Genomic DNA, 23,334 nt, shown 5'->3' with positions numbered 1-23,334 from the left:
CCCCCTCACCTCACGCCGCCGCTCGCGGAGCCGCCAATCGCCTCCGGCTCCACCCCGCTCCCCCCTCGCCCCGCCCTCCCTCTCTGATGGGGCCGGCGCGCGCCTATGACGCAACTGGCGCGCGCGGCCGTGGAAGAAGCGGAAGGAGGGGGCCAGGGGGAAGGAGGTGGCGGTGAGGTGCGCATGCGCGCGCGGAGGCCGGGCCGAGGTTCCGCCGGTGTCCGGCCGCCCGTCGGGCCGCGGTGCGGCCATGAACTGGTTGTTTCCTCTCGGCAAGGGCGGCGGTGCCTCTTCGTCTGCCGCCACGCTGCCAGCCCTCACCAGTCTCCAGCAGCAGAAGCAGCGGCAGATCGAGTCCCTGCGCGGTGCGCACGCCTCGTGAGTGGCTGCGTCCGGGTCGGGCACCCCTGTCTGGGCCTGTGTGTGGCTTCACCCCCGGAGCGTCGTCGGGCCGAAATCGGAATTCTCCTCGCGAGGCCCTGCTGGCTTGCACGGGACGGCTGCGCGGCCCTGCTCTGCGGGAGGAGAGGGGAGCTCCCTGGGGACGGGTTATGGGAGTGTACTTGTTGAAAGCAAAGGGTCAAATATTGGATGTAAAGGTTCTGTCAGTTGTGGCTGTGTTGGCAGCAGTAGCACGGCTGCCCTACTAGTTCTGGGAGCTGTTCTGCTGAGGCACAGCTTTACCTCACTAAGAGCTGGCTCTACTAGAGGCTTGTTTTCCCTTGGTGCTCACCGCATATGTAGGCGGGGTTTCTCCTGTTCAGCAGCAGCAGTTTTACAGTAATAGGCCTTTCTTCTTAGAAACTTCTGAGAGCACAACTCAGTTTCATGTGTTCCTAATCTGTTAACTGTGCTCATCTCCTTTTACAAACATACAAAAATGAAAAAGATGGGGATCTTCTTGAAAGAGTAGAGTGGAGGGCTACAAAGATGATAAAGAGTGTGGAACACCTTTATTTTGTGAGGAAAGGCTGAGACCTGGGTCTGTTCAGCCTTAAAAAAGAAGACTCAGAGGAGATCTGATCTACATCCTTAAATATCTAAGGAGCAGGAGGCAAATGGATGAGGCTGGACTCTTCAGTATGTCATGATAGGACAAGGGGAAATAGTCACAAACTGATGCAGAAGAAATTCTGCACAAATGTGCATGGGGATTTCTTCACAATGAGGGTGATGGAGCACTGGAACACGCTGTCCAGAGAGGTCTGGAGATGTTCAAGACATGCCTGGATGCCTGCCTGTGCAACCTGGTCTGGGGAGCTGCTTTGGCAGGGAGGAATAGAATCCTTGATCTTTACAGGTCCCTTCCAACCCCTCAAATTCTGTGATAACCATGCTTGATGTATATATATCATGTTATGCTGACATATCAGCATCTTAAGGGTAGGAGCATGAGAGATTACAGCGAGAATCCTTCAGTTAAGAATGAAGAATGGTGATTTCTGTGCATGGTGTACCAGAGGAGAACCTTAAACTCTGGTTGGTTTGCTGCTGATGTCTGATAGTTTCCTCAAAAAGTATGTGTTATCCCCGGAGAGAGTGGATACTTTCTTGTGAGGGATAAGGTCAAGCTGCCTGAATGTGGTGAGTAGCTGGATTTGTAACTTACTCCCTTCATTCCTGAAGCTCTTAAAGCAAGAGTTGCAAATTACACGTGCAAATGATGCTTTGAATAGATGCAAAACATGCCTAGCATTGTAATTAACATAGATTTGCAGGTTTTTGGTATTTTTGTTTGTTTGGGGGGGAGGGGGAGGAAAGGAGGTAATTGTACAAAAGAGTGTCTGGCAGAGAATGTAGGGGTATTTCTGAACTTGGGTGCAATGAAACTTTTTGGGAGCACCCAGCTGCCATTATTACCAATCCTAGCTGTGTTCCCTCTGCTTACATGGGCACTTCTTGTGGAGAAAAATATTAGTAACCAATTGCAGGCAGGAAACGTGGCAGAGAAACTAGTCTGCTTCAAAGCTTTGGTTTGACTGAGGAATTATAAGGTGAGGCTGATTTTTTTTGCCATTTCTTTCCTGATCTCAGCCTTGGTATGTTTGTGTTGTCAGTTAATTATGCATCTGAGCAAAATCTCCTCCTCCATGTTCTTTGTGTTCTTTGCTGCCTTTCAAGACACTCTTCCTATGCATAAAATCACAGAGTGTTTTGAATGTTGAAATCAACTGGTGCAGTTGATTTTAAGGAGTTTTTCTTGGAAGGAGCACATTTGAATTCACTTTCATAAGTTTTTGTGAGAAGTTTCTTGATGGTTGCAGAGGGTCTGTCTCCTGATAGTCCCTGGATTAGGGCCTTCTTTTTTTTGCAAGTAGCTTTTCTCCAGGTAAAAGTTCTTGTATATCAGTGTAAGTGATAGAACTTGAGGTATGCAGACAAAAATATACCTATTAAATAATTTATTATTGTATTAATGAAACAATCAGTGTTATTTATCCTTTATACACTGGTTTGTAGGCAGTGTAGAGGAGCAATACCTTGTTGTGCACAGGGTGAAAAATAAACTGGGATTGCTGACAGATCAGTGGGCAGCACCATTGCTCTGCCTGTATTAGTACTGTTTGTGATAATGCTGAGGTTCGAATTTTTTTCTTTTATCTTCAGTATTCAATATAGTATTCTGAAGCATATTAACTTCTTCAAGAGTTTTCAGTTTCATTCTTAAAAAATAAACTAATTAGAAAACATCTGAGATCTTGCCTGTTTTTAGAGTATAGGTACCAAGGCTGTCATACTGAACATAAGTTGGATGCTAACAATTTCTTTCTTGACAGCATTGCAGAAATTCAGAAAGATGTGGAATATCGTCTGCCATTCACTGTCAACAACTTGACAATTAATATTAACATGTAAGTAGGTTGGGATATCATTATATGCACGTCTTAAAAATTACAATTTTCTCATCAAAAGTATCAATGGAACATAAGTAGGTCCTTCTCATAACTCATTTCAGGAACTATTTCCTAACTTCGTGTTAGTAGTCTTAGTAATCTCTGTGAAACTAGCTCTGAACATGATGCAGATGCTCAGGTCAAAGCATAATTATATTTTGCCGTGCTCAGTTCCTCAGGTATCTGCATATTTTTAGTTGAAAGTGAGCAGTGGAAAACAGTGAGGATTTCTGATGTCTTTGAATCCCTGACAGGTGAAAACAGAGAGTAACTGACAGATCTGCTGTTAACTCCTGGTATCAACTCTTACCACAGTGAAGCTTGTGGTTCATAGTTTGAAAATGATTTGTTATAATATGCTCTATGAATTTGCTTGTGCTGGGGGGGTGCTTCTGCTCTGGTAAATGTTGATAATATTCTGTTCTCAAGATTTTTATTACTCAGCCATGTGGTTTTGCTAACTTACCTGATATTCTTGCAAACTACACTGCACTGCCTTTAGAGTAATACAATTTGTGTGGAACTATTCTCAACACATTATAGCTTTGCCTTTGCAGTGGACATAAATGCATCATTGTTATTCTGCAGTTCTCAGTAAATGCTCTCTGGTTCCATGAAAATCTAGTATGCTAATGTCTGTGAAGTTTCATTAATGACTTCTGATCTTGTAACTGAATAATCCTCGCCTGTACTTCATACTATATTTCTCTGTAACTGTTTTCATAGAAGAGTAAGGTTACGTAAATTATTGTGCTTTTTCTTTGCATAAGAAGCCTTTTTAAAGCATATTTTGTGGAGTGTAGTAATGGTTATTCGTGTATTTACAGCTTGCTTCCGCCTCAGTTTCCTCAGGAAAAGCCAGTCATCAGTGTTTTCCCACCTGTGAGACATCATCTAATGGACAAGCAGGGAGTATATGTGACTGGTCCATTAATAAACAATGTATGTATGGTTTGTATTTCCACATGTACAATTCCACACATGTACGATTAATTGCAATTTTAGTACGTTATGGTAGATTATTAACAGTACTTGTGTTGTTCTTTTGTGTTTTGTTTTGTTTTTTTTAAAGAAAGGTCTAATGTTGATCCTAATCCCTCTCAAGTGTTCTTGGTTTGAAAACAAAGGCTCAGTACTGTTTGTTCTTCTTATTCCTATTAAAGAGTAGAGTATTCCACAGAGTTAAAATTAAGTTAAGATAGCTTAGAGAATTCCTGTCTCTTTTCTTGTTAGTGCCAATAGCGCAGTTTGAGTTTCTCTACAGTTTCTCACAAATTAGTGAGAAATATGTTTTCAGACTGTTCTGTTACATACTTTTTTCAACCCTAATCCCGTTAGAAAAGATGCCAAAGTTTTGCCCTAATATGCAGGATTTTCATTTGCTGTTCTTTTTTTGTTTTTCTTTTTCCCCCTGCACCAATAATGATGTTGTTGGGGGTGGGTCTGTTGTTTTTTTTTGTTTGTTTATTTAGAGTGACATCTCCAGAATGATGCAACTAATTCTGTTTTTGATCTCTTATGTAAATCTTGTGGGTTTTTTTTAACTGTAGCTCATTAATTTAAGTTTTCATTGTTCATCAGAAAATTCGTATTTAATTGATTCCCTGTTGACAGTGGAATACGCAGAAGGACTTCTAGTTTCTGTTTCTCTTCTGAGTGGCTTTGCCACTTAAAGCATTTGGTGGTTGTACATAAGCAGTTTACATTAGGCAATGTATTTCTGAAATGGCTTTCAGAATTGTCACGTGGACATAGTAAAATGTTCGTGTTCATCATAGTTTATAACTGCTAGATTCCAGGAATATTTTTGCTTCTTCACCTAGCTTTAATTATTATTATTTTTTTTCGTTAATACTAGTTTACAATGCACTCAGATCTTGGAAAAATTATTCAAAGTTTACTGGATGAGTTTTGGAAAAATCCACCAGTCTTGGCTCCTAGTTCAACATCATTTCCATAGTAAGTATTTATAATGATACATATAATACATACAATAAATATCTATAATGATACGTAATCATGTATAATAAAGTCAGCTTAAAATTACAAAACTGAATATTAGGAGGGCAGGAAAAATGTAGTGAGTTTAATGGGAGAAACATGTCTGCTGCACCTGCACAAACTGATGGGTATGCTTGATCACATTAAGTATTTTGAGAAGAAACAGTAGACTTGGTTGGATTTATATGGCGATATATTTTATGTACTTCTGTTTTCTTGAAAGTGTGCTAATATTTACAAAAGATAAAATCTTGCATTTGCTTTACACCATCAACTGAGAGTGGTGTTTCTCTGTATTTTTCATAGTTTCTCAGGCTTGGAGGTAGTTTTCTGTTGCACATGTGCAACTGTGCATTTTTAAATAATCATATTAAATATGCAGAAGTAGCCTGAGACATTGCAGCTTCGTCTGTACCACAGTGCTTTTTAGGGCTGACAGTGATATTGAGATTAGATGAAGCTGCAGCTATGAATTTAAAAAATCATGTTATTGAAAACTAGTTATGAAGGTATTGTCAAAGCTGTTACATTCTATATTGTAAGCAATAACTAATGAATGACATGCATTTCTCAGGATTTTAAGATGTAGATAATATAAACTTATGTTTTAGTTAGTGTTTGAGAAGTTGTTTTATTAGAATTAAGAGTGTGTGCATTTTTTTCTGCTCAAAGTATATGTTCCACAACAATATTCTTTTTATGTTAGAAGTAAATGAGAGCAGAAAATGCTAAGTTGTTTATGGAGTTGAAAATTCAATGGTATGTCTTGTCTGTGGTCTAGCAATTGTAATACAAATGATAAGAGAAGTGCTCTAAGCAGCTGTTTGCTGACAGCCATGGATTTTGTTTGTTTTTAGCCTTTACAGCAAACCAGCTGGAATGCCTCCATATGCTCCTCAGGGGTTTCCATTTCTTCCTCCATACCCACCTCATGAAACAAGTAGAACAATGGCACCTGTGCCTGTTTCTGAATCAGTTTCTTCAAGCTACACTACAGACAAGCCTGCTGCTCCCTCTTATGGCTTGATTGCTGATCTGCCACTACCTGTTCCAACAGCAGAAATAGTGCTTCAGGTCTGTGTGTTGACATTCACTGCTTAAGCTATCAGATACTGGGTGCAAGTCCACTGAAAGACACACAAGGCATTGCCAGAAAACTCTAACAATTGTTTTGCTGGTGCTAGGGAAATGAAACTGTAATTTTGGTTGTGATGAAGATTTTTTAGAACAAGCTTGAAGCCAAACATGTTTCTTCTTGAGTTTCAGTGAACTAGAATTATGCTGCACTCTTCCCTGCAGCTGTGACTGTTTATCGAGATACAAAAAATGAGGTGCTTTTCTGTACAAGATTTCCTGCCCAAAAGCTGTCTGGTGAGAACAGTGTGCAGTGTCAAGTGGTCATGTGTAGAACATGAAGAGGTTCTTATTTTTCTGCTTCAAATAGCTACTCTTCATGGATCTGAGTGTGTGTACTTGCACGCTTCTCAAACTTCTTCGATCTGGAAGGATTTTTTTTTTAGTACCTTCCAAAAAAGGTACTTGATAGCCAAATGTTTAGTCTTTTACCCATCACAAGAATAAAACCCTGCCTATAGAGAAAAAGAAAAGCTTTTCTCATCTTGGAAGACGGTTCTAGTTTTGTAGAAATGAAAATTTCTACCTTTGAAGACAGATTTTTTTTTTTCCCCTCTATAGACCTTCTAGGCAGGATAGGAGGGAAAGTCATGCAGGAAATCAGAACGTCAGTTTCTTTTATCTGTTTTCAGTTCCCTGAGCTATACTCCTCTTGTGTGTTTCCTGGGTCATTTGACTCTTGTGAAATTGATGACTTAGCAAAACAATATGTTTTTTTCTTCCAAAATTGACTCTTTTTTGATAGTAGGCCACCTCAGATATCCCTTACTGTTTTGTTGTGATGGTTGAGTTGAGACTTCCCCTGTTTAGAGATAGTGTTACAGTTGCTTGTTACTTTTCCAATTTTACTGGTTGCTGGCAAACATTCACCTCTAGTTTTGGATTAATCAGGTTATCTACCAAGTAATCACTCATAAAATCTGCTAATCGTTTCTAAAATTCCAATTAGGTTGGCCAGAATGGATTTACTTACAAGATGCCTGATGTTCCTGATACCTTTCCAGAACTTTTGGAATTGAGGTAAATGATTTTTCCATAGCCATTAGAAGGTGATTACCGCTGTGTGTGATTTTGCTCATAATTCTGCATATATCACTGAAAGGTCTTTGTGGAAATGATAAATAGGACTGCTACCAGTTACTAAAATTACACAATGAGAAAGTAAGCCAGTCTTGTATTCAGACAGGCTTATTTTTTAAGGTATTCTCAGTGGGAACAGTACTTAAGGATTCAACACCAGAAAAAAGAGCATTTACTTCTGTTTTCCTTAAATGTCAGTATTCTGCTGTCTTTGGGGGTTCACTGAAGACTTAGTTGCTGCTAAAACAGTAGGAGGAAATTTCTAGATAGAAAAGGGGTGGGAAAATAGACTTGAAACTAGTTCAGAAATGACCTTCTCTTAAATGGTTGGGCAGAAGCAAAAGGTAAACAATGGAGACTACTTTGTGAGCAGCTCACCATTTGCAGCAGGGTTGGATTCAATAAATCCAAGTGGTTAGGTGCCAGCTGTCCCAGGGTGAATCACTGTCTTATCTGAATAATTCATACACTTATTTTGATGAAAATATTTGCATAATATATCTTACCACATTTCAAACATTGCGTCAGTTACTTTTCCCAGCAACTCCCTCAGGCGTACTGAGACGGTCTTCTGAATCACTTATCTGGGATTGAACACAATACTAATTAATTACAAACTCTGGAAGTTTTGGGAAGTCAGTTTGATCATTTTTTTGGCCTTGCATCTTTATGCTTTTGTCATAGGTTATTATCAATGTTGTTGTCGGTGTCCTTTCAAGAAGGAAAAGACTTTGGCAAGGAAAACTTCTGTTTCTTTGTTAGCTTCCTTGGACGCCTTCTAAAGAGCTTGTGTTGAATTTAGCTAAGTCAGCTATAACTTCTAGCAGCATCCTAAATATGTAACATAAAGTTTGTACAGGCTATGAGAGGGATGTAGTTGAAGGATTTATCAGCAATATGAGTGTATTTAAAAGTCATGAACAGTAATGCAGTTACGCCAAGTGGAAGAGTTGGGAATGAAAGAGTGAAATTGAGCATAGGGAGAGGGGAACAAGTTTTTATCTTTGTTTCTCACCTCCTAACTCAACTGGCATTAAATTAAAATATTTTTTCCATGTTGAGTGTGTTTGGCATTTGATAGAAATTGGTAGGTAATCTCCCTGTATCTGTCTCAAGCCATGCACCTTCCCATCTTCTTTTTTCCTACATTGTATTAAGGAAGGGACTGCCACCATAGTAGCACTAAAACCACTGTGAAGAAAGGCTTGAAATATGAGATACATCTTAATACAGAACTTTTTAAGCACACTGCATAGTAGAGCTTGCAATCCAGGAGAAAACATAAAAAGCTGGTGAATTCCTCAAACTTTTGTCTTCTGGCAGAAATGAGAGACTCCGCGTTTAATGCTTATTTTTAACTTTAAATGTTTTCTTTCTGTTTGAATGTAGTATATCAGAGCTGACCAATATGAATGAGAAGGAGGAGGTATTGTTGGAACAGTTTGTTAATCTACCACAACTGAAGCAAGTCATTACTGATAGAGATGAGTTAGTGAAAAGCATTGAAGAGCTCGCAAGTAAGATGTCAAAAAATCAGTATTCCTGGCTTTGCTCTGAGAACTAAATCCTGTAAAATAATAATAGCAACTTTATTTTACAGAAAAAAATTTGTTGCTGGAGCCTAGTCTAGAAGCAAAAAGACAGACAGTGTTGGATAAAGTAAGTGAGCAGTAAAATCCTTTTCAGAAATTAGTTGTAATATCTTAGTTTTTCAGGGGGAAAACATTCTTTCTTCTTTCTTTCAGTACGAGCAACTAACGCAGATGAAAGCAGCGTTTGAAAAAAAGATGCAAAGACAGCATGAACTTAGTGAGGTATAATCTCTTCTTAAGAATACTTCACTAAACCTAGGTTTTGATTTGTATCTCTATCCAAACAGATTATTCTGATTAAATTCTAATTTTATGTGAAATAACAAGATTCACTTTAAACATGAAATAAAATGGTGTGAAGTTACAACTGGATTGAGAGCAAAATAATGTTAAAATTGCACTGCTATTTTTCTTACAGTACTGCAGAAACAGAGTTGGACAGGGGTATGATGAGCCTTTAGAGCTGCTCTTAAATACTGGGGCAAAGAGTATTAATAGTAAAAGTACTTCTAAAGAAGGTTTTAAGTATTGTACCCATAGATTATATATGCTGTCATAATGGCTTCTGCCATCAAATCCCACTATGCTGTTTCATAGAGGTGGAGATTCATTTGGTCACTTAGACTTTCATGTAGTAAAACATAGGGCCACAAAAATGATAAAGGGCCTGGAACACCTCTTACGAGGAAGGGCTGAGCAACCTGGGTCTGTTCAGCTCTGAGAAGACAAGACTCAAGAGAGGATCTGATCCACGTGTATAGATATCTAAAGTGCGGGAGGCAGAGGGATGAGGCCAGACTCTTCAGTGGTGCGTGCAAAAGGACAAGGGGAAATGGTCTACAAATTGACATACAGGAAATTCCACACAAATGTGCATGGGAAATTCTTCACAGTGAGGGTGACGGAGCACTGGCACAGGCTGCACAGAGAAGAGAGGTGGTGGAGTGGGGATGTTCAAGACCCGCCTGGACCCTTACCTGTGCAACCTGGGCTAGGGAGCTGCTTTGGCAGGGGGGTGGACTCCAACCCCTACAATTCTGTGATTCTGTATTATTCACTTTTCCATGTTTCAGTCATCTATCTTTCTTCTTCTCGGAAATGTGGATTTTGATGGGCAATACAGTACTAATAGACATTTTTATTTGCTTAGAGTTGCAGTCCAAGTGCTCTGCAAGCCAGACTTAAAGTAGCTGCTCATGAAGCTGAAGAGGAATCTGACACTATTGCAGAAGACTTCTTGGAAGGCAAAACAGAAATAGATGACTTTCTTAGTAGTTTCATGGAAAAGAGAACGGTATATAAAATAACATTCTATCATGGTCATTCTAATCTGAGAGATATACAGTATATAGTACAGTATACAGTATATAGGTAATAAATTAAGACAGACTTTGAGTAGTCCTATGATTCAAGGGTGCTTTAGCCAGCTCCAAGGAAAGTTTTCAATCTATTTAAAATGGGATCAGTGTTCTGGATACATGTATATTCAAGGCAGGAATGAAAAGATCTCCTGTACTAGACCTTTGCCTGTGCTCTTGGGGGTATTTTTGTGCCAGTTTTCCCTGTATTCTCTATAGATATAAGGAACATAGCCACATAGGCAGTTTTAAATTTGGGAAGCTTACATGTTGTAATTAATAAATTAATCATTGTAAGTTCTTAAACTAATTAGTCTTTTGACAGCTATCACCAAGGAAGTAGCATGGTCAAAAGCCACTACTCATGCAGAGTTAAGTGCAACTTACTGTGTAGTGTACCTTTCTTTAAAGGTACCTGATAAATGCATTTCATAATAAAGGAAATGTTTTTCAGGTATGCAGTTGTGGATGGAACAGTGTTACCAATATGTACAGTTGTTCAGCCTCAAGTTTTGAAGGGAGGTTCACAGGTCTCTCCCTTGCTAAAGAGCCTGTAAAGTAGCTAAGTCATTAAAGAGTATGTGTATGGTATGCAGTATGTGTTGTGCAGAGTTCCGTTCAGAACTGTCTCTTCTGTCTCTTGTTTTCCAGCTCTGCCACTGTAGACGAGCCAAAGAAGAAAAACTTCAACAGGCAATAGCAATGCACAGCCAATTTCATGCACCACTATAGGTAAAATGCTGTTTCCATATTTGTGATGAACCAATGTTTTTAATCTACCACATTATTACACATAAACTGCTAACTGCAACAGATTTGTTATAATGCCTAGTGTTTTATTAATGGTCTGCTTGGGAATAAAGTGTGCTGCACCAGTTCATTAAATTTAAAACACAATTTCTGGAGGAGTTTAAATATCTAATTATGGAAATCTGTCTTTACAGGTTTCTTGCAAACTACACCTGCCAACAGAAGAGTGAAAAAAAACCCAGTAAAGCACACTTTTTAATAGCTATTATTTGCAAATAAGCATTTCATCTTATGTGGTTGTATTTATAGAAGAGATTGTATACAGAGCTGGGACTGTTTTTGTACAAATTAGAATGTCTCTTTATATTCTCATTGTACTCAAGAATCCTTCTATTGCAAACTTTGCACTAATTTCTTGTATTTATTGTTGATAGTTCTTATTATATTTAAGTTCCTGCTGCTATACCCCATTCTTCAAAGATTAAATATCTAAATATGTAATTTTGACTAGCTTTTTACATTTTTATAAAAGCATAATTCATATCTTTTGTATTTTGAAATTGAAACTGATTTGGCTTGATCTGTGGAGGAGTTTGAGATAAATGGTGATAGAGTTTTGGAAACTGAAGAAGTTCATAATCGGAGATAGTAAATTCACAAGCTGTCTTTTCTTGAAGCCAAAATGTTTAAGAACAATTTTTGTTACTTTTAAGTGATAACACAAAACTAATTATAGCCTGTGCTCTGTTTTGGATGAGCAGATCTGGATTAAGCAAAGGTTATGTTGGAATTAAGTATATTGGAAACGAAATGGAATGAATGATCTCTGTGTAGATGTGGTATGTTGCTCAGTAGCACCGATGCACTTGATTTCAGGTGTGGCCTGGTACCTAGCACTGTAATTAAACACAATTTCATCTAACGATTTCATTTTCATGTTCGTTTTTACTTATTGAGAAACAAATTAGATTATCTTCTAGTTCATCTTTTATGCAATGTGACTGTGTGTGAAGAGCTCAAAGACAGTACAAAATCTAATTCTGAAGTTGTTTGTGAAGTAGTAGTTACCCTCTCCTATTTTTAAGGAACAAAGGAACTGATTTGGCTGTGGTTAGGTTGTGTGTTGTGTTAAGGCCAATGCTAAAACTTGGAAGTGAGCCTTAAGTCAGCCCTTTAATCACTGAATCTTGTCTCAGGTTAGACATTTTTGTTTTCTTTATTATTATTATTATTATTTTAAGTGTGAGCATGTGTTAAATGAGAATGGCTAAGAACAAATGCAGTATTCTGTAGGAGAAAAATACAACCCCTCAGCACATGCATGTGTATTCTTTCTTGCTCTTGCAAAAAGGCAAATTATTGTTCTTATCGGTGGATTAGATTTCCATGCAGATTATGAAGTTCCAGAAGAACAAAAGTACAGTTTCTGGAGAGAACTATGGTAAAGAACCGAATAAATCACTGTCAGGGAGTCTGCTCCTTCCTTACCAGGAAACAATGATGTCTTAGATACTGCTCTGTGTTACCTAGCCACAAAGCATCACAGTTTCAAGGCTCAGTTTAAAGGAGGTCATAAAATCATTTAGGTTGGAAGGTCAGTTCAGTAGAGTACCTTGCCACTAATCTTCTATCGGTCCTAAACTCAATACTGGCAAAATGAGGTAGGGTATTTCTTTGGAATTAGAGAAAAGTGAGTACATTTGAAGATAAGAAAAATGATGACAAACTTAGTTGCAAGAAGTCAATACCAGAGGCTAGTGACTGTTTGAATGGAGCATTAATATCAGTCCTGCTGTACTTTACAATATTGTAGTTGTTTGTCTTAAGCTACCACCTTTCATGGCGTATGTATTACTGGTGTTTGATGAGGTTGTTTTTTCTTGTAAAGCTAGCCCAAATTCTGATTGGATGTCCCAATAAAATACAACTGTGATCCAAATCAAAAAAGATATATATGTGCCTGAAGAAAAAATTAATTGTAAGTGCCACTGATTAAGCAATAATGTACAGAATATCTTTAGAAATAAATTCCACTGGCTGTGCATAATAGTGCTTTTATATGGATGTAGTACTTCTGCTAATTTGATAACTAAACCCCTAATTTAACGCAAGCTTGGCTTGCACGAAAGGTTTTCAAAAGGCTTTGGACACAGATCTCCCAGTAATGTGGTTTCTGCAGCTCTTCCTCAGTTGGACAGCTATTTTCCTTACATATTTTGTAATGCTATGGAATTGCAGGCTTCTGTCCTCATTTGCCGCCTTCTGTTGAATGTTACATATTATGGTGCTCTTCTGTAATGACTGAACTCTACAGCCAGGTCACTTTTAGGGGAATTGCTTCTTGAACTAGTAAGAGTTTTCAACACTTGAGTTTTTTCTCTTAGATTAGTTCTGTTTTTCAAGAGACAGCACTTAGAAATGCAAGATTCCTCCATAGAGACCTGATGGCAGTGAAGGAGAGTCTTAAAATGTCAGTGTTCCATGCAGTGTTTCTTTCACAGGGATGTGGAAATCTGAAGTCCTTTCTATTCTCCTTTTTTCATTTTCTCTCTCATATTGTTGTTTCTGTGTTTAGGATTTTTTTTTAAGTAGTCAAAACCCATTCTTTAGAAAAGAAGCATGAAACACTGAATCCATCAGTGACATACTTGGTCAATTAGAGATATCCTGTAAAATAAATAGAAATGGCCAGCCTGCTTCTGGCTCTTACAGGATTTGTCAGTTTGCTGCTGTTTTTCTCAGTGTTGCTTTTCATTTTCTTTCATTTTTCTTTTAGTCTAATACTAGTTGTGCCAATGCAAACTTTTCCTTCAAGCTAGCCTTCATACTGTCACCAGCAGATATAATAAAACACTAATAATTAATCTTGTCAGAGGCAACTGGCTGGTAGTTCATGGTGAAGCATGTTCCTTACCTTATTTTGCAGAAATGTGAGGTGTATTTGTAAATTGAGCTTTAAGCAATTTCCTATGAAGTGTAAGAGGATTGAAGCTGCTGTTAGATGCACATCCTAGAATCTTTTGAAATGTGTTAAGCAGTCTGGAGTAAGTAGGGGGCATACAGTGATTGGTTTCTGAAGACCTTCCCCTGTGTCACACCCATTGTGAGGTGTTCTGCCAAATAAAAAAGTGAAATAAGTGAGTAAGAAATGTCAGAATAAGGAGGTGACTTGTCTTTGGTGTTCTAGTAGTTTGGGGTGGAAGCAATGGCCCATTCTGTATTGTAACTGCTCACTGAGCCTGGTTTTACCTGTTGTAGTACCTGATCTTATTTGCATAGGTTTTTGTTTTTTATTTTTCTGTAGCTGATTTTAGTCCTTTTGGCAAGAGGCTTCCTAAATCCTGAACTTATTTCCATATAGCAATTGTAACTTGATGGTATTGCAGACCAGAGAAATGTTAGAACATGTCTGAAATCAATTAAGGTTCACTGTAGGGGGATATTGCGTACAATGTTGTTAATGGTAGGTTCTGTTGGAGATTATAGAAGAAACTTCTAGATTTCACAGCTTATTTGACATGCTAAGCCTTTCTGAAAGACAGGGACTGTCAGATATGTATGGTTATGCTAACCAACACTACAAGCAAAAGACCATATAAATCAGTTCTAAGTAATATCTAATCTATAATTGTCTTGTTTGTTCTGTACATGCTCCTGCAGCTTTGCCACGTTGGACCTTGACCAAATGCAGACGTTAGAAATCTTTTAGTCTTGTTTCTGTTTAAGTTCTTATTACTCCCTCTCAAGACAAGAAATTGTCTCCTAAGAGAGATAAAGCTGAAATAAAACACTGGCAACACAGTTAAAGTCAGCTGTTTCAGCCTTATTGTGTACATTACTCTGAATAATAAATACTGTACTGTGTCAAACTTACAAATAAAGGCTTATGGGATTTTAAACAAATTTGATAGTTGTCTCAAATTATGGATAGATTTGTGCATTTCAGTTATTGGGTAGGTACAGAAGGTAGATACAGAATTGTGCTGGAAAGTGGTGGTGCAGAAACTACTCAAAAAGACAAACTTTCATTCATGGTATGCAGTGTTCTTAGCTGTTCTAGTTTAACTCTTTAAACTGTAGTAATTCCTGGAGCCTTCTTCATTAAAATGGGTTTTGTAAACCCATATTGCGGCTCTAGTTAATGCTTTTTTAAATTTTTTAGCTTGATCAGACAGCCGTAGAAATCAAATTTATATATAGTAATAAGCTACAGAGAAAGCCTGCATACAGGTAATAAGTGAGTACCATAACAGTATGAAAGTGTCTGCAATTTTTAGTCATTGAATGCAGTACATTGTTCAGAATACTTCAGGAACGAGTAGACTTAAAAACAAGTCTTTGCTTCAATTCAGTCACTTCAGTGAATCAATAAAGTTTAGTTAGATTATTTTACATTATGCTTTATATGAGAAAACCACTACGTTTTAAAATAGCATTATTTACTGCCTCCTAGTGTCTTATTGGCAGACTAAATAATATAAGGTAAATGCTTATTTTAATATTCTGTTCTGTCTTCCAGTTCTCTGGCAACATTTCTGGCCATTCTCAACACAGGTTTGCTGTACTCATGGTGAAATCTTCTAGGCAGAGGGCACCTCTTTGTTACTGCCATTTTAATTATTGTAATATTTGTATTGTCAAACATCTTTTATGCTATGTGAACTTCCTGTAACTTGACCTTACCTTCAAAGAATGTAGTTTGCCCACTCAAGTTTTATGAAGAGCTTTCCTTCCTCTTCCTTGCTTTTGCTGAGATCCTTCCCCCTAAGCTGTCTCTTCCAACTTTATTTCTTATTTCTCAGCTTTTCACAATCACTTGCCAACTTATTACCTTTGTTGATGTTGTGTGTAAAGCTACCACTAGAAGTAGCTGGTCAATCAATTTTCTTTGTTCTTCAGCCAGAGATTGTTTATTGGATTCACTCTTTGATCCTGTTAACTTCAGTGTCCTTTAGGTACATATTTTCCTACTAAAGAACACCATGAATAGAGGCTAAAATTACACTGCAGAAACCTATAATGCTCTTCTAATCCCTTCTTCCCAGCTGTTTGTTATGCTTGTGTGTCCTATTACAAATTATTCCTTGGCTCACGCCAAATTTGCAAGAGGGGAGGATTCCTACAAGGCTCCAAGAAATTACAGTAATTCAGTGTGATTTCCACATCCTTCATATTCTACATTCCCTAAAAGAATTAAAGAAGATTCCCATGTAATCAATTCAAGTTAATTCACAGCAGCTTAAAAGCTTGATTCACATGTGAAAAATAAAAAGCCTTCCTTGACCTCATTACAGAAATTAGGGAAGCAAACTGTAATTTAATTCGGGATTATGAAATAATTTAACCATCTATACACCACCTAAATATTTATTTGGAAGTGTTTCTCAGCACAAATAATGTCACAAATACATAACATTGCAATTAAAACAATAGTAACTAATGCAAAATTCCATGGATTCAAAGACATCACAGCAGACTGTGAAGCAGAAACTTCATTTAAAATGTTAGTATGTTGGCATTTCAGCTGGTAAAGCCAGTTACAAGGAATTGCATAAGCAACATGAAGATAGTACTTTGAGTTTGCAAATTATATATATATATATTTTTTTTCCTGTCCTGCATTTGTTTCTAGGCATGTCTAATACGGTACAATAATATGATATGCAGTTCTACATTTTAAAGATGTGAAATAATATCACCCAGTCTCAAACTCATTTTTATGAGGAATAGTTGTACATATTTTGTTTTCAATGCTGACTTGACAGCCATGTTTCTTTACTTTGAGAAAACCCCTTCAAAACCTGTCAGTACCGTAAATTTGACGGGCTACATTCAAAATATTAAACATTATTAAAAGTACAATTAAAATCAGGATACTCATTTATTAAAAAGCCATGAAGATTAAAAATGAGAAGGCTTATATAGATATAGATTCTCAGCAGCATGTAATTTATCATAGCCCTCTTCTTAATTGAGTGACTAATATATCAAACTGAGGATTGGCCTTCCCAATGCAGCAGTAAGATAAATCTTGCTGTTCAAAGACAACTTCCATAAGAGAATATTAATAATACTGAAGTTTAAGTACTCATTTTTTTATAAGAAGTTCTTAGAACAAAGTGAAAAGATATCCCACAAAAGCAAACAGACTAAGAAAATCTAAAGTTTCTGAACTGAGGTATATTTATATAATTCAGCAAGTAAATCTGTACTTCAAGGAGAAGTATGAAGCGCAATCAAAGTAAACTTACATTACTACCATGCTTTGCTTCACTGAGCTCAGTACCACATCACTGCCTCCAAGCCAGTAGGAGCAACAAGAATTATACTTCTAACTGCTTGCTTAAATAGAAGGGGGGGAGGGGAAAGACTTGGAAGCACTGCAGCTTGATGTGGAGGCCTTTTAGTGTGTTTCAAAACATCCTATGTGGGTTACTTCCATATCTATGATTACAAAAACTACTGTACCTAATTGAAAATTATAAAACCAAACTTGAGATTATATTTCCCGATGTGTTGTTCTACTCCATCTTTAATATTAGAAAATAAATACTTTGAATTAGTCCTTTTCTTAAATTAGCATTGCTATGCTCTTTTGAGGTTGGCAAATGCTAAAAAGAGAATTTTTGCATGCAGATAACAGATAAAAACACCTTGGTTTTGTATTTTGAACAATAAAAATTGGAAGAAATATTCTTCATAGGAATTACTCTATGGCGATAACCTTTCTTTAATTCTGAATTTGGAGTAGTACTTATATAAATTATGAGTGAGTTTGGACTCCTTATGGCCTGTACAGCGTACGTGTCTTACTCTCTCTGAAATAACATTGATGAACAGGTATCAAAATAGACTTGAGACTTAGGATTTTTATTGTGTTCAGAATTTTACAGCCTAACATCTTTCATTTTAACAGGAATTTTCTGCCACAAAGATTAAGTGTTGTTATACTGATGGAAGTTTTACTCACAGAAACTTCTGAACTTTCAGCGCTAGTTGAGAATCAAGCACCAATGGGACGCAGTCACGTGCAGCAGCTGCTGCTTACTAAGGAATCTTTCTTTGGGCTCAATGCTGCTTTGTCCCCTTAAGCAGATGTGTTCATTTGCTAGGTTTATAATGCCTGTAGTAGGAGAAAATGGGCTGTAGTAGGAGAAAATGGGAAATAGTTGTTGGAGTTCAAAAAGCAACACTGCTCATGGGGAAAAAAAAAAGAATATATAGTGTGTCCAATGGCAAAAAAATTACAAAAATAAGTTTTTACTAATTCACCAGTAAGCCTAGTGCTAATGAGCCTTCAACTTTGTCCATACATAGATTACTTTGGAATTCTGTATTTTTGGAGAATAACTATTATTTTGTACAATAAATAATTATGGGAATGTACACAGTAAGGAATAATTATGCACAGCATTGATAAAGTGAAAAGAAACACCATATTGGCTTAAATAAATATTCATAACATCAGAGATTACCTTTTGTTAGCATTGTGTCTTAAAACTAATGATGGCTTGTTCTGCTTAATCTTTACTTACAGAATTGCACAGTTCCCTTTCTTTGGATTATTTCTTCAGGCCACAGACAATTCCCATTCTTTGTCTGATTAAAAGTTGTCACTCCACACCATAAAGGACTCAACAGCATCTATATCCTTGCTGCTGTGAAGGCGTTTCAGACTGCCAGGCATGCAGCTTCATCTGAATCCTTGCCACTGTCTTCACTAGGCAAGCAGCCACCCCCACTTGGGGACCGACAGCTTAAGTCCTCCACCCCAGACTCCTGGTCACTGTTAGCTGAGAGGTCAGGATCAGAGCTTTTCAGGTTGTCCTGTGTCAAAATCAAGGCTGAATCTTCTTCATCCCCTTGTGAAGGGCTCCGGGATGGGAATGACTTCAGATCGATGCTGTACTCCTGGGGAGTGTTAGCGATGCTGTTGTTGGAAGCAGAAAGCACTAACTCCTTGCTTCGGTCTTGCTGCTTACTCTTGACTTTATTCCCATTTAATTGCAATTTTTGAAGGTTTGCCAATCTCTGAAATAAAGGAGAGAGTATGTATTACATGCACACATTTAGGATTCAGTTTTCCTTTTGTCTTTACCTTTTGAAAAAAACAAAGAAAAAGAAACTAAGTTGAGAACTCAAGCCAAGTGGAACCCTATAAACTTGCCTACTTGTGGAGTGTGGAAATGGCACAATGCTGTCACAAACTGATGCAGAACTGAGTTACAGAAAGATAAAAAAATTATTTAAAGAATAATATTTGTCCACCATCAGGTGATTTTTTTCCTTAAAGAAAGAAGTCTACCTTTGTGTCTTATGAATGCCAAAAGCAAAACATTCCTATCAATTCATGTGAGGACATGGATGATGACTGGATATTGTCATGCCAGAAATGGATATAGTGTGTAGGAGATCCTTCCACACGTGGAGCTGGGTTTCATTTGCCATTAGATCTGAATGTCCCAGATTTTAATGTGTTTATTACCTCTCCTAAGACTGTCAGCTCTTCTTCCAGCTGTTGAGTCTCCTCCTTCACTGCCATCAGATAATCAATCACTGACTGTCGAGGATGCAGCCCCTTCTCAAAGCGGTTGTACATACCACTCCAGAATCTGAAATTGATGGGGAGGTCGGGAATCTTGTGAGATGGCTTCAGAAGACTTAAATACATGCAATTTTTCCAGCCTTTTTTCCCCAACTGTGCTGGAATGTGTACACATATTGCATACACTCATTAAATATTTGATAAAGTTTATGGTTCATTTACTTTGGGTCTATGATGAAGATGCAAATCAGTGGGCAGAGCTTGAACCACTTACTGTATACAACAGAGAGAAAGGTGAATGACTTAGATCACACGGCTCTGGGTGATTCACTGATTCAGGCTTTCAGCAATTCAGGACATTACGGATAAGCAATGGCACAGCTTATCAGAAGAACATGTGTCCTCCAAGAGTAACACAGACTTTTGCTATGGTACTTTGTGCTACTTACATTGCATCGCTTTGGAGCATGGAGCTATTTTTCAAAGAAAAGAACTCAAACTCAAGTCTGTAGCTTGCTGTAGCACATTTCTGTTTTCCTCAGAACACGTGGCCAGAAGCTGACTTTGCAAGCATAAGTAGTTCAGCAGACAGGTTAAGTAACAGAGAGACCTGCCCTTGGATGAAGCTGCCAAGCCAACAAGCTATTATTCCTATCCTAATAGTACATTATTTAAGTCACATTCTTCCCTAAGTTTATCATCTGATAGCTCATGTTTGGAAATCCTCACGCAACCAAGTAATTCAATTAAAATCAACTGGATTACTAAGCCAGTGAGTATCAGTATTTCTTTTATAAATCTCACTATACCAAAGAATGAGATTAATGGCTATTTTTAAAGTGTTTTAAAATGACTATGACCTGGGACAGCAGATGTGAAAAACTCAGTTCCTGTCATTTAGGGTATTTATTTTAGCAAGAGATTTTACTTGCTATTAGAAAATAAGCTTATTGTTTTTGCTTAAGTCATGTTTCTTGTGTAATTCTAATCAAGTTCTCCTTATTTTAAGATCAATGGCGCAATTAATTACTTGAGTCAGGATGTCAATATGAGCATTTTGAAATTTATTAGGTATTGTTAAATTTTGAAGAAAAAAAACAACAAAACCTTTGAAGTATACACAACAGGTGTACTTTTTAAAATGACAACATGGAGAAAGCCTGCCTTTTTTATTTTTTTCCTGAATGCTTGGCTTAGCAATTAAACTGTATCAAATTATCATTTTGAAGTCTCAAATGGAAGAAGTTTAAACTTAAATTTAGAAAACATTGATGATAACAGAACTGAAATAGCTGCTTCCCAGTGGAAGATGTGAGTAACCACAAAATTAGGGCATGCAACTATCAATATAGCTCTAATCTTAAGCTTCTTTTCAGACTAATACTCTGCTGTGGAACACTGCAGAGGTGTTGGCTGACTGAGCATGCAAAGAAGAGACACACTGCATTTGAACCTGAATTCAGTTTCCATACATTTTCTTACAGAATCATAAATAGAAAGGCATTATGTTCTGTACTAACACAACTGTAATGGTGTGCTCCCCCCTCTCCCATCTTCCACCTTTTGGCTTGGCTGTTATGCCCAAAGCCTTGCTTAGGACTGATAACGCTGGCCTGATAAATACTATGACTGAGCCAATCATCTTAGCCCATAAATAGTGAGCAGACTGAGAGCCCCTTGAGCTCTAATTCTCATTACCAGACTGCATGTGATCCCCAGTTCCTTTGGGATACTGAGAAGCTTGAGTGGCTGTAGTTACAGGGTGGATTACGTGGAATAATTACTGGAGATAACTTTGTGAAATACTGTAATCTTAAAAGAGGAAAATAAAAATAAAAAACTGTTGAAGAGATCTCCAGGGTGGAATGCAGCAAATACACAAGGAGTCTGTTACTTGGTAGTTCCCTCAGGAACATAAGAGCTGCAATCCTTACATTGTTAGCACCAGAGGAACCAGTGTGCTGACTTAACAGACCCAGCACAAAGAATGGAGCAAGTTGTAAAACTCTGAAGCCAGATCACATGGATGGAAATGTGGTATAGAACTGATAAACTGTGCAGTAGTCATTTTGAGTTGGCAGCTTTTCAAATTGTCTGTTGCTCAAATCACAACAAAGATAGGTATGATTAGAGTCACTCAAGCACCACTTGACAGTAAGAAGATAGTATAAAAATGGCTTAAGAGAAGCAGTTTGGGAGAAAATACTATTGCAGACAAGTCAGGAGGACTGGGACCAGTCAAGTGGCCGAGCCTCTCTTCCCCTGCCATAGACACACCTATTTGGTAAGATTCACAGTCACTTCTTGCCCCTGGAAACTAAGAAATATCTATGGAATTATTCTATAGTTTAACAGATGTGCAATCAGCTGTACTACTCACCTTGTTAGTGCTTGTACATGCTCTGCAGACAGTGTTATTATCACTGGAAATTTGAAAGAATCTGTAATCTGTTGCTTCAATAAAGAGTACTATCATCTAAGTTAGTCAGGGAGCAGCCAAGCCCCTCAGGAGTGGCTCTATGAGTACACTCAAACACAGAGGCAGGTGCCTCACACTATGGGTGAATCTGTAATCCTAAGTGTTCTCTTTGGAAGGTCATCCAAACAAAACTGGACCTGTAGCACCAAAGTAGGTATTAACCCTTTAGCACAAAATCATCCTATAGTTCTCAAAGGCAAGGAATATTACCTACTTGTACAAGAAGTTGCAAGGAGCCATCTGTGGGTGCAGGGTCCCTTGGGTTTGACTGTGTTCTGGTCTGTACAAAGGATTCAGGTAATCTGCACGATTTTTCCACAAGTGAGCCCACAATGAATACGTTCGTTCTTGGACTCTGAAAAAATATAGTCAAGTATATCAACATCTCTGGCATGCTTCAGGTATTAATAAAGCTCTGTTAAGGCACTCCAATGCTGTTTCTACTCAGCTTTATAATTCCTTAGCAGAATTAGGTGTAAGTTAGAAGTGTAGAGATGCCTTGGTGAAACTGGAGGGAGTCATTTATAACTCATGCAGGTCATACGCAGTTGGTAAGCCTGATATGTGTATGAATGCTAACTGACTTCAGAGGCTGAGCAGTCATTTGTTGTCTCTACTCTGAGAGAAATTCAGGTTCAGCCTAACATGGTTATTTTACCACCTGGTACTGACAATTGCTACACAAAATAATCTTTACAAAAATAATCTTCACAAAACAATGCTTTACAAGGGAGGATCATGATTCTGTCAGGCAAAGAGGCTTTCTGCTGCTTTTTAAGGTTCAACACAATAGGTCACTTTTTATGTGGATCACAAAGAATGGGTTATGGACACAACTTATGCCATACAATAGTGGAGTTGAGTATTGACCAGGAAGCATGTAGTACACAAAGACAGGTTAGAACACAGAAGAACAGTGACTCAAACTGAGAACTTAACTAGGGTTAAAATCATCTGGTTTTTTTGGGTTTTTTTTTCCTTTTTTATTTTTTCCCATAGCTTTGTTGACAATTTGCCTTATATATTGTCAATGCTGTGGCTTTATAAAGATCTAATGCTCTCTCATCAGTTCTTATTAATCCCTGTCATGCACACCATGGATCATAGTCACAGCAGAGACCCACCTGGGAAGATCAACTCCTCTGGTATTAATCTGTGTCACTAGAAGATGACAGCCAGGAATGCTACACTGCACCTTGAGCTGTATGAAAGCCTGCACAGCTTCAATACAGTAACACCCACAGACCTCGACAGAAATACACGACTAAAGAAAAGGCCTTCTTACTTCAGCTCTTGTCTCTCCTTCTGGCTGTTACACAGGAAATTACCAAACTGGCAGGAATAGATGTGGTGCTGTATATGGATCAGGAATCTCTCGTTGAACTCAAAGGCACAAGGAAACTGTTCCATTAGCTGCCAGACACACTCGATGAACTGGTCAATAACTGGGGAAATCTCCTTTGGATCTCCATCTAAATTGCCATACCTAAAGCAAGACAAG

General features: G+C 38.0%; 2 protein-coding genes across 4 annotated transcripts in view; one reads left to right on the top strand and one right to left on the bottom strand.

The window, feature by feature from the left end:
• The first annotated feature begins 180 nt into the window (after nucleotides 1-180).
• On the top strand, nucleotides 181-11,734 carry VPS37A (VPS37A subunit of ESCRT-I). Of its 3 annotated transcripts, none has more exons than XM_065736988.1 (12): nucleotides 181-378; nucleotides 2,778-2,852; nucleotides 3,722-3,836; nucleotides 4,753-4,853; nucleotides 5,753-5,969; nucleotides 6,979-7,049; nucleotides 8,499-8,626; nucleotides 8,710-8,768; nucleotides 8,855-8,923; nucleotides 9,852-9,995; nucleotides 10,711-10,791; nucleotides 11,004-11,734. In XM_065736988.1, exons 1-11 carry the CDS (start codon nucleotides 251-253, stop codon nucleotides 10,789-10,791), a joined length of 1,188 nt encoding a protein of 395 aa, XP_065593060.1. In that variant the 5' UTR covers nucleotides 181-250; the 3' UTR covers nucleotides 11,004-11,734. The 3 variants fall into 3 exon arrangements, with proteins under 3 accessions (XP_065593060.1, XP_065593059.1, XP_065593061.1); XM_065736987.1 differs by having other exon boundaries at nucleotides 183-365; XM_065736989.1 differs by having other exon boundaries at nucleotides 267-378; nucleotides 2,786-2,852.
• Nucleotides 11,735-18,017: 6,283 nt separating this feature from the next.
• Nucleotides 18,018-23,334, bottom strand: part of MTMR7 (myotubularin related protein 7) — a 36,657-nt gene continuing 31,340 nt past the window's right edge. Inside the window, exons 11-14 of the mRNA XM_065736986.1 lie at nucleotides 23,119-23,319; nucleotides 22,048-22,188; nucleotides 19,295-19,421; nucleotides 18,018-18,840 (exon numbers count right to left, since the gene is read on the bottom strand). Of these exons, the coding sequence (XP_065593058.1) occupies nucleotides 18,481-18,840; nucleotides 19,295-19,421; nucleotides 22,048-22,188; nucleotides 23,119-23,319 (829 nt within the window). The 3' untranslated portion in view covers nucleotides 18,018-18,480. The remainder of the gene's footprint in view (nucleotides 18,841-19,294; nucleotides 19,422-22,047; nucleotides 22,189-23,118; nucleotides 23,320-23,334) is intronic.

The sequence above is a fragment of the Cyrtonyx montezumae genome, unplaced genomic scaffold (genome assembly GCF_038088225.1).
Source record: "Cyrtonyx montezumae isolate F1298 unplaced genomic scaffold, pur_monq_1.0 scaffold_2, whole genome shotgun sequence".
Lineage (NCBI taxonomy): Eukaryota > Metazoa > Chordata > Aves > Galliformes > Odontophoridae > Cyrtonyx > Cyrtonyx montezumae.
The sequence above is the reverse complement of the archived record's forward strand: the minus strand, read 5'-3'. Positions and strand labels throughout refer to the sequence as shown.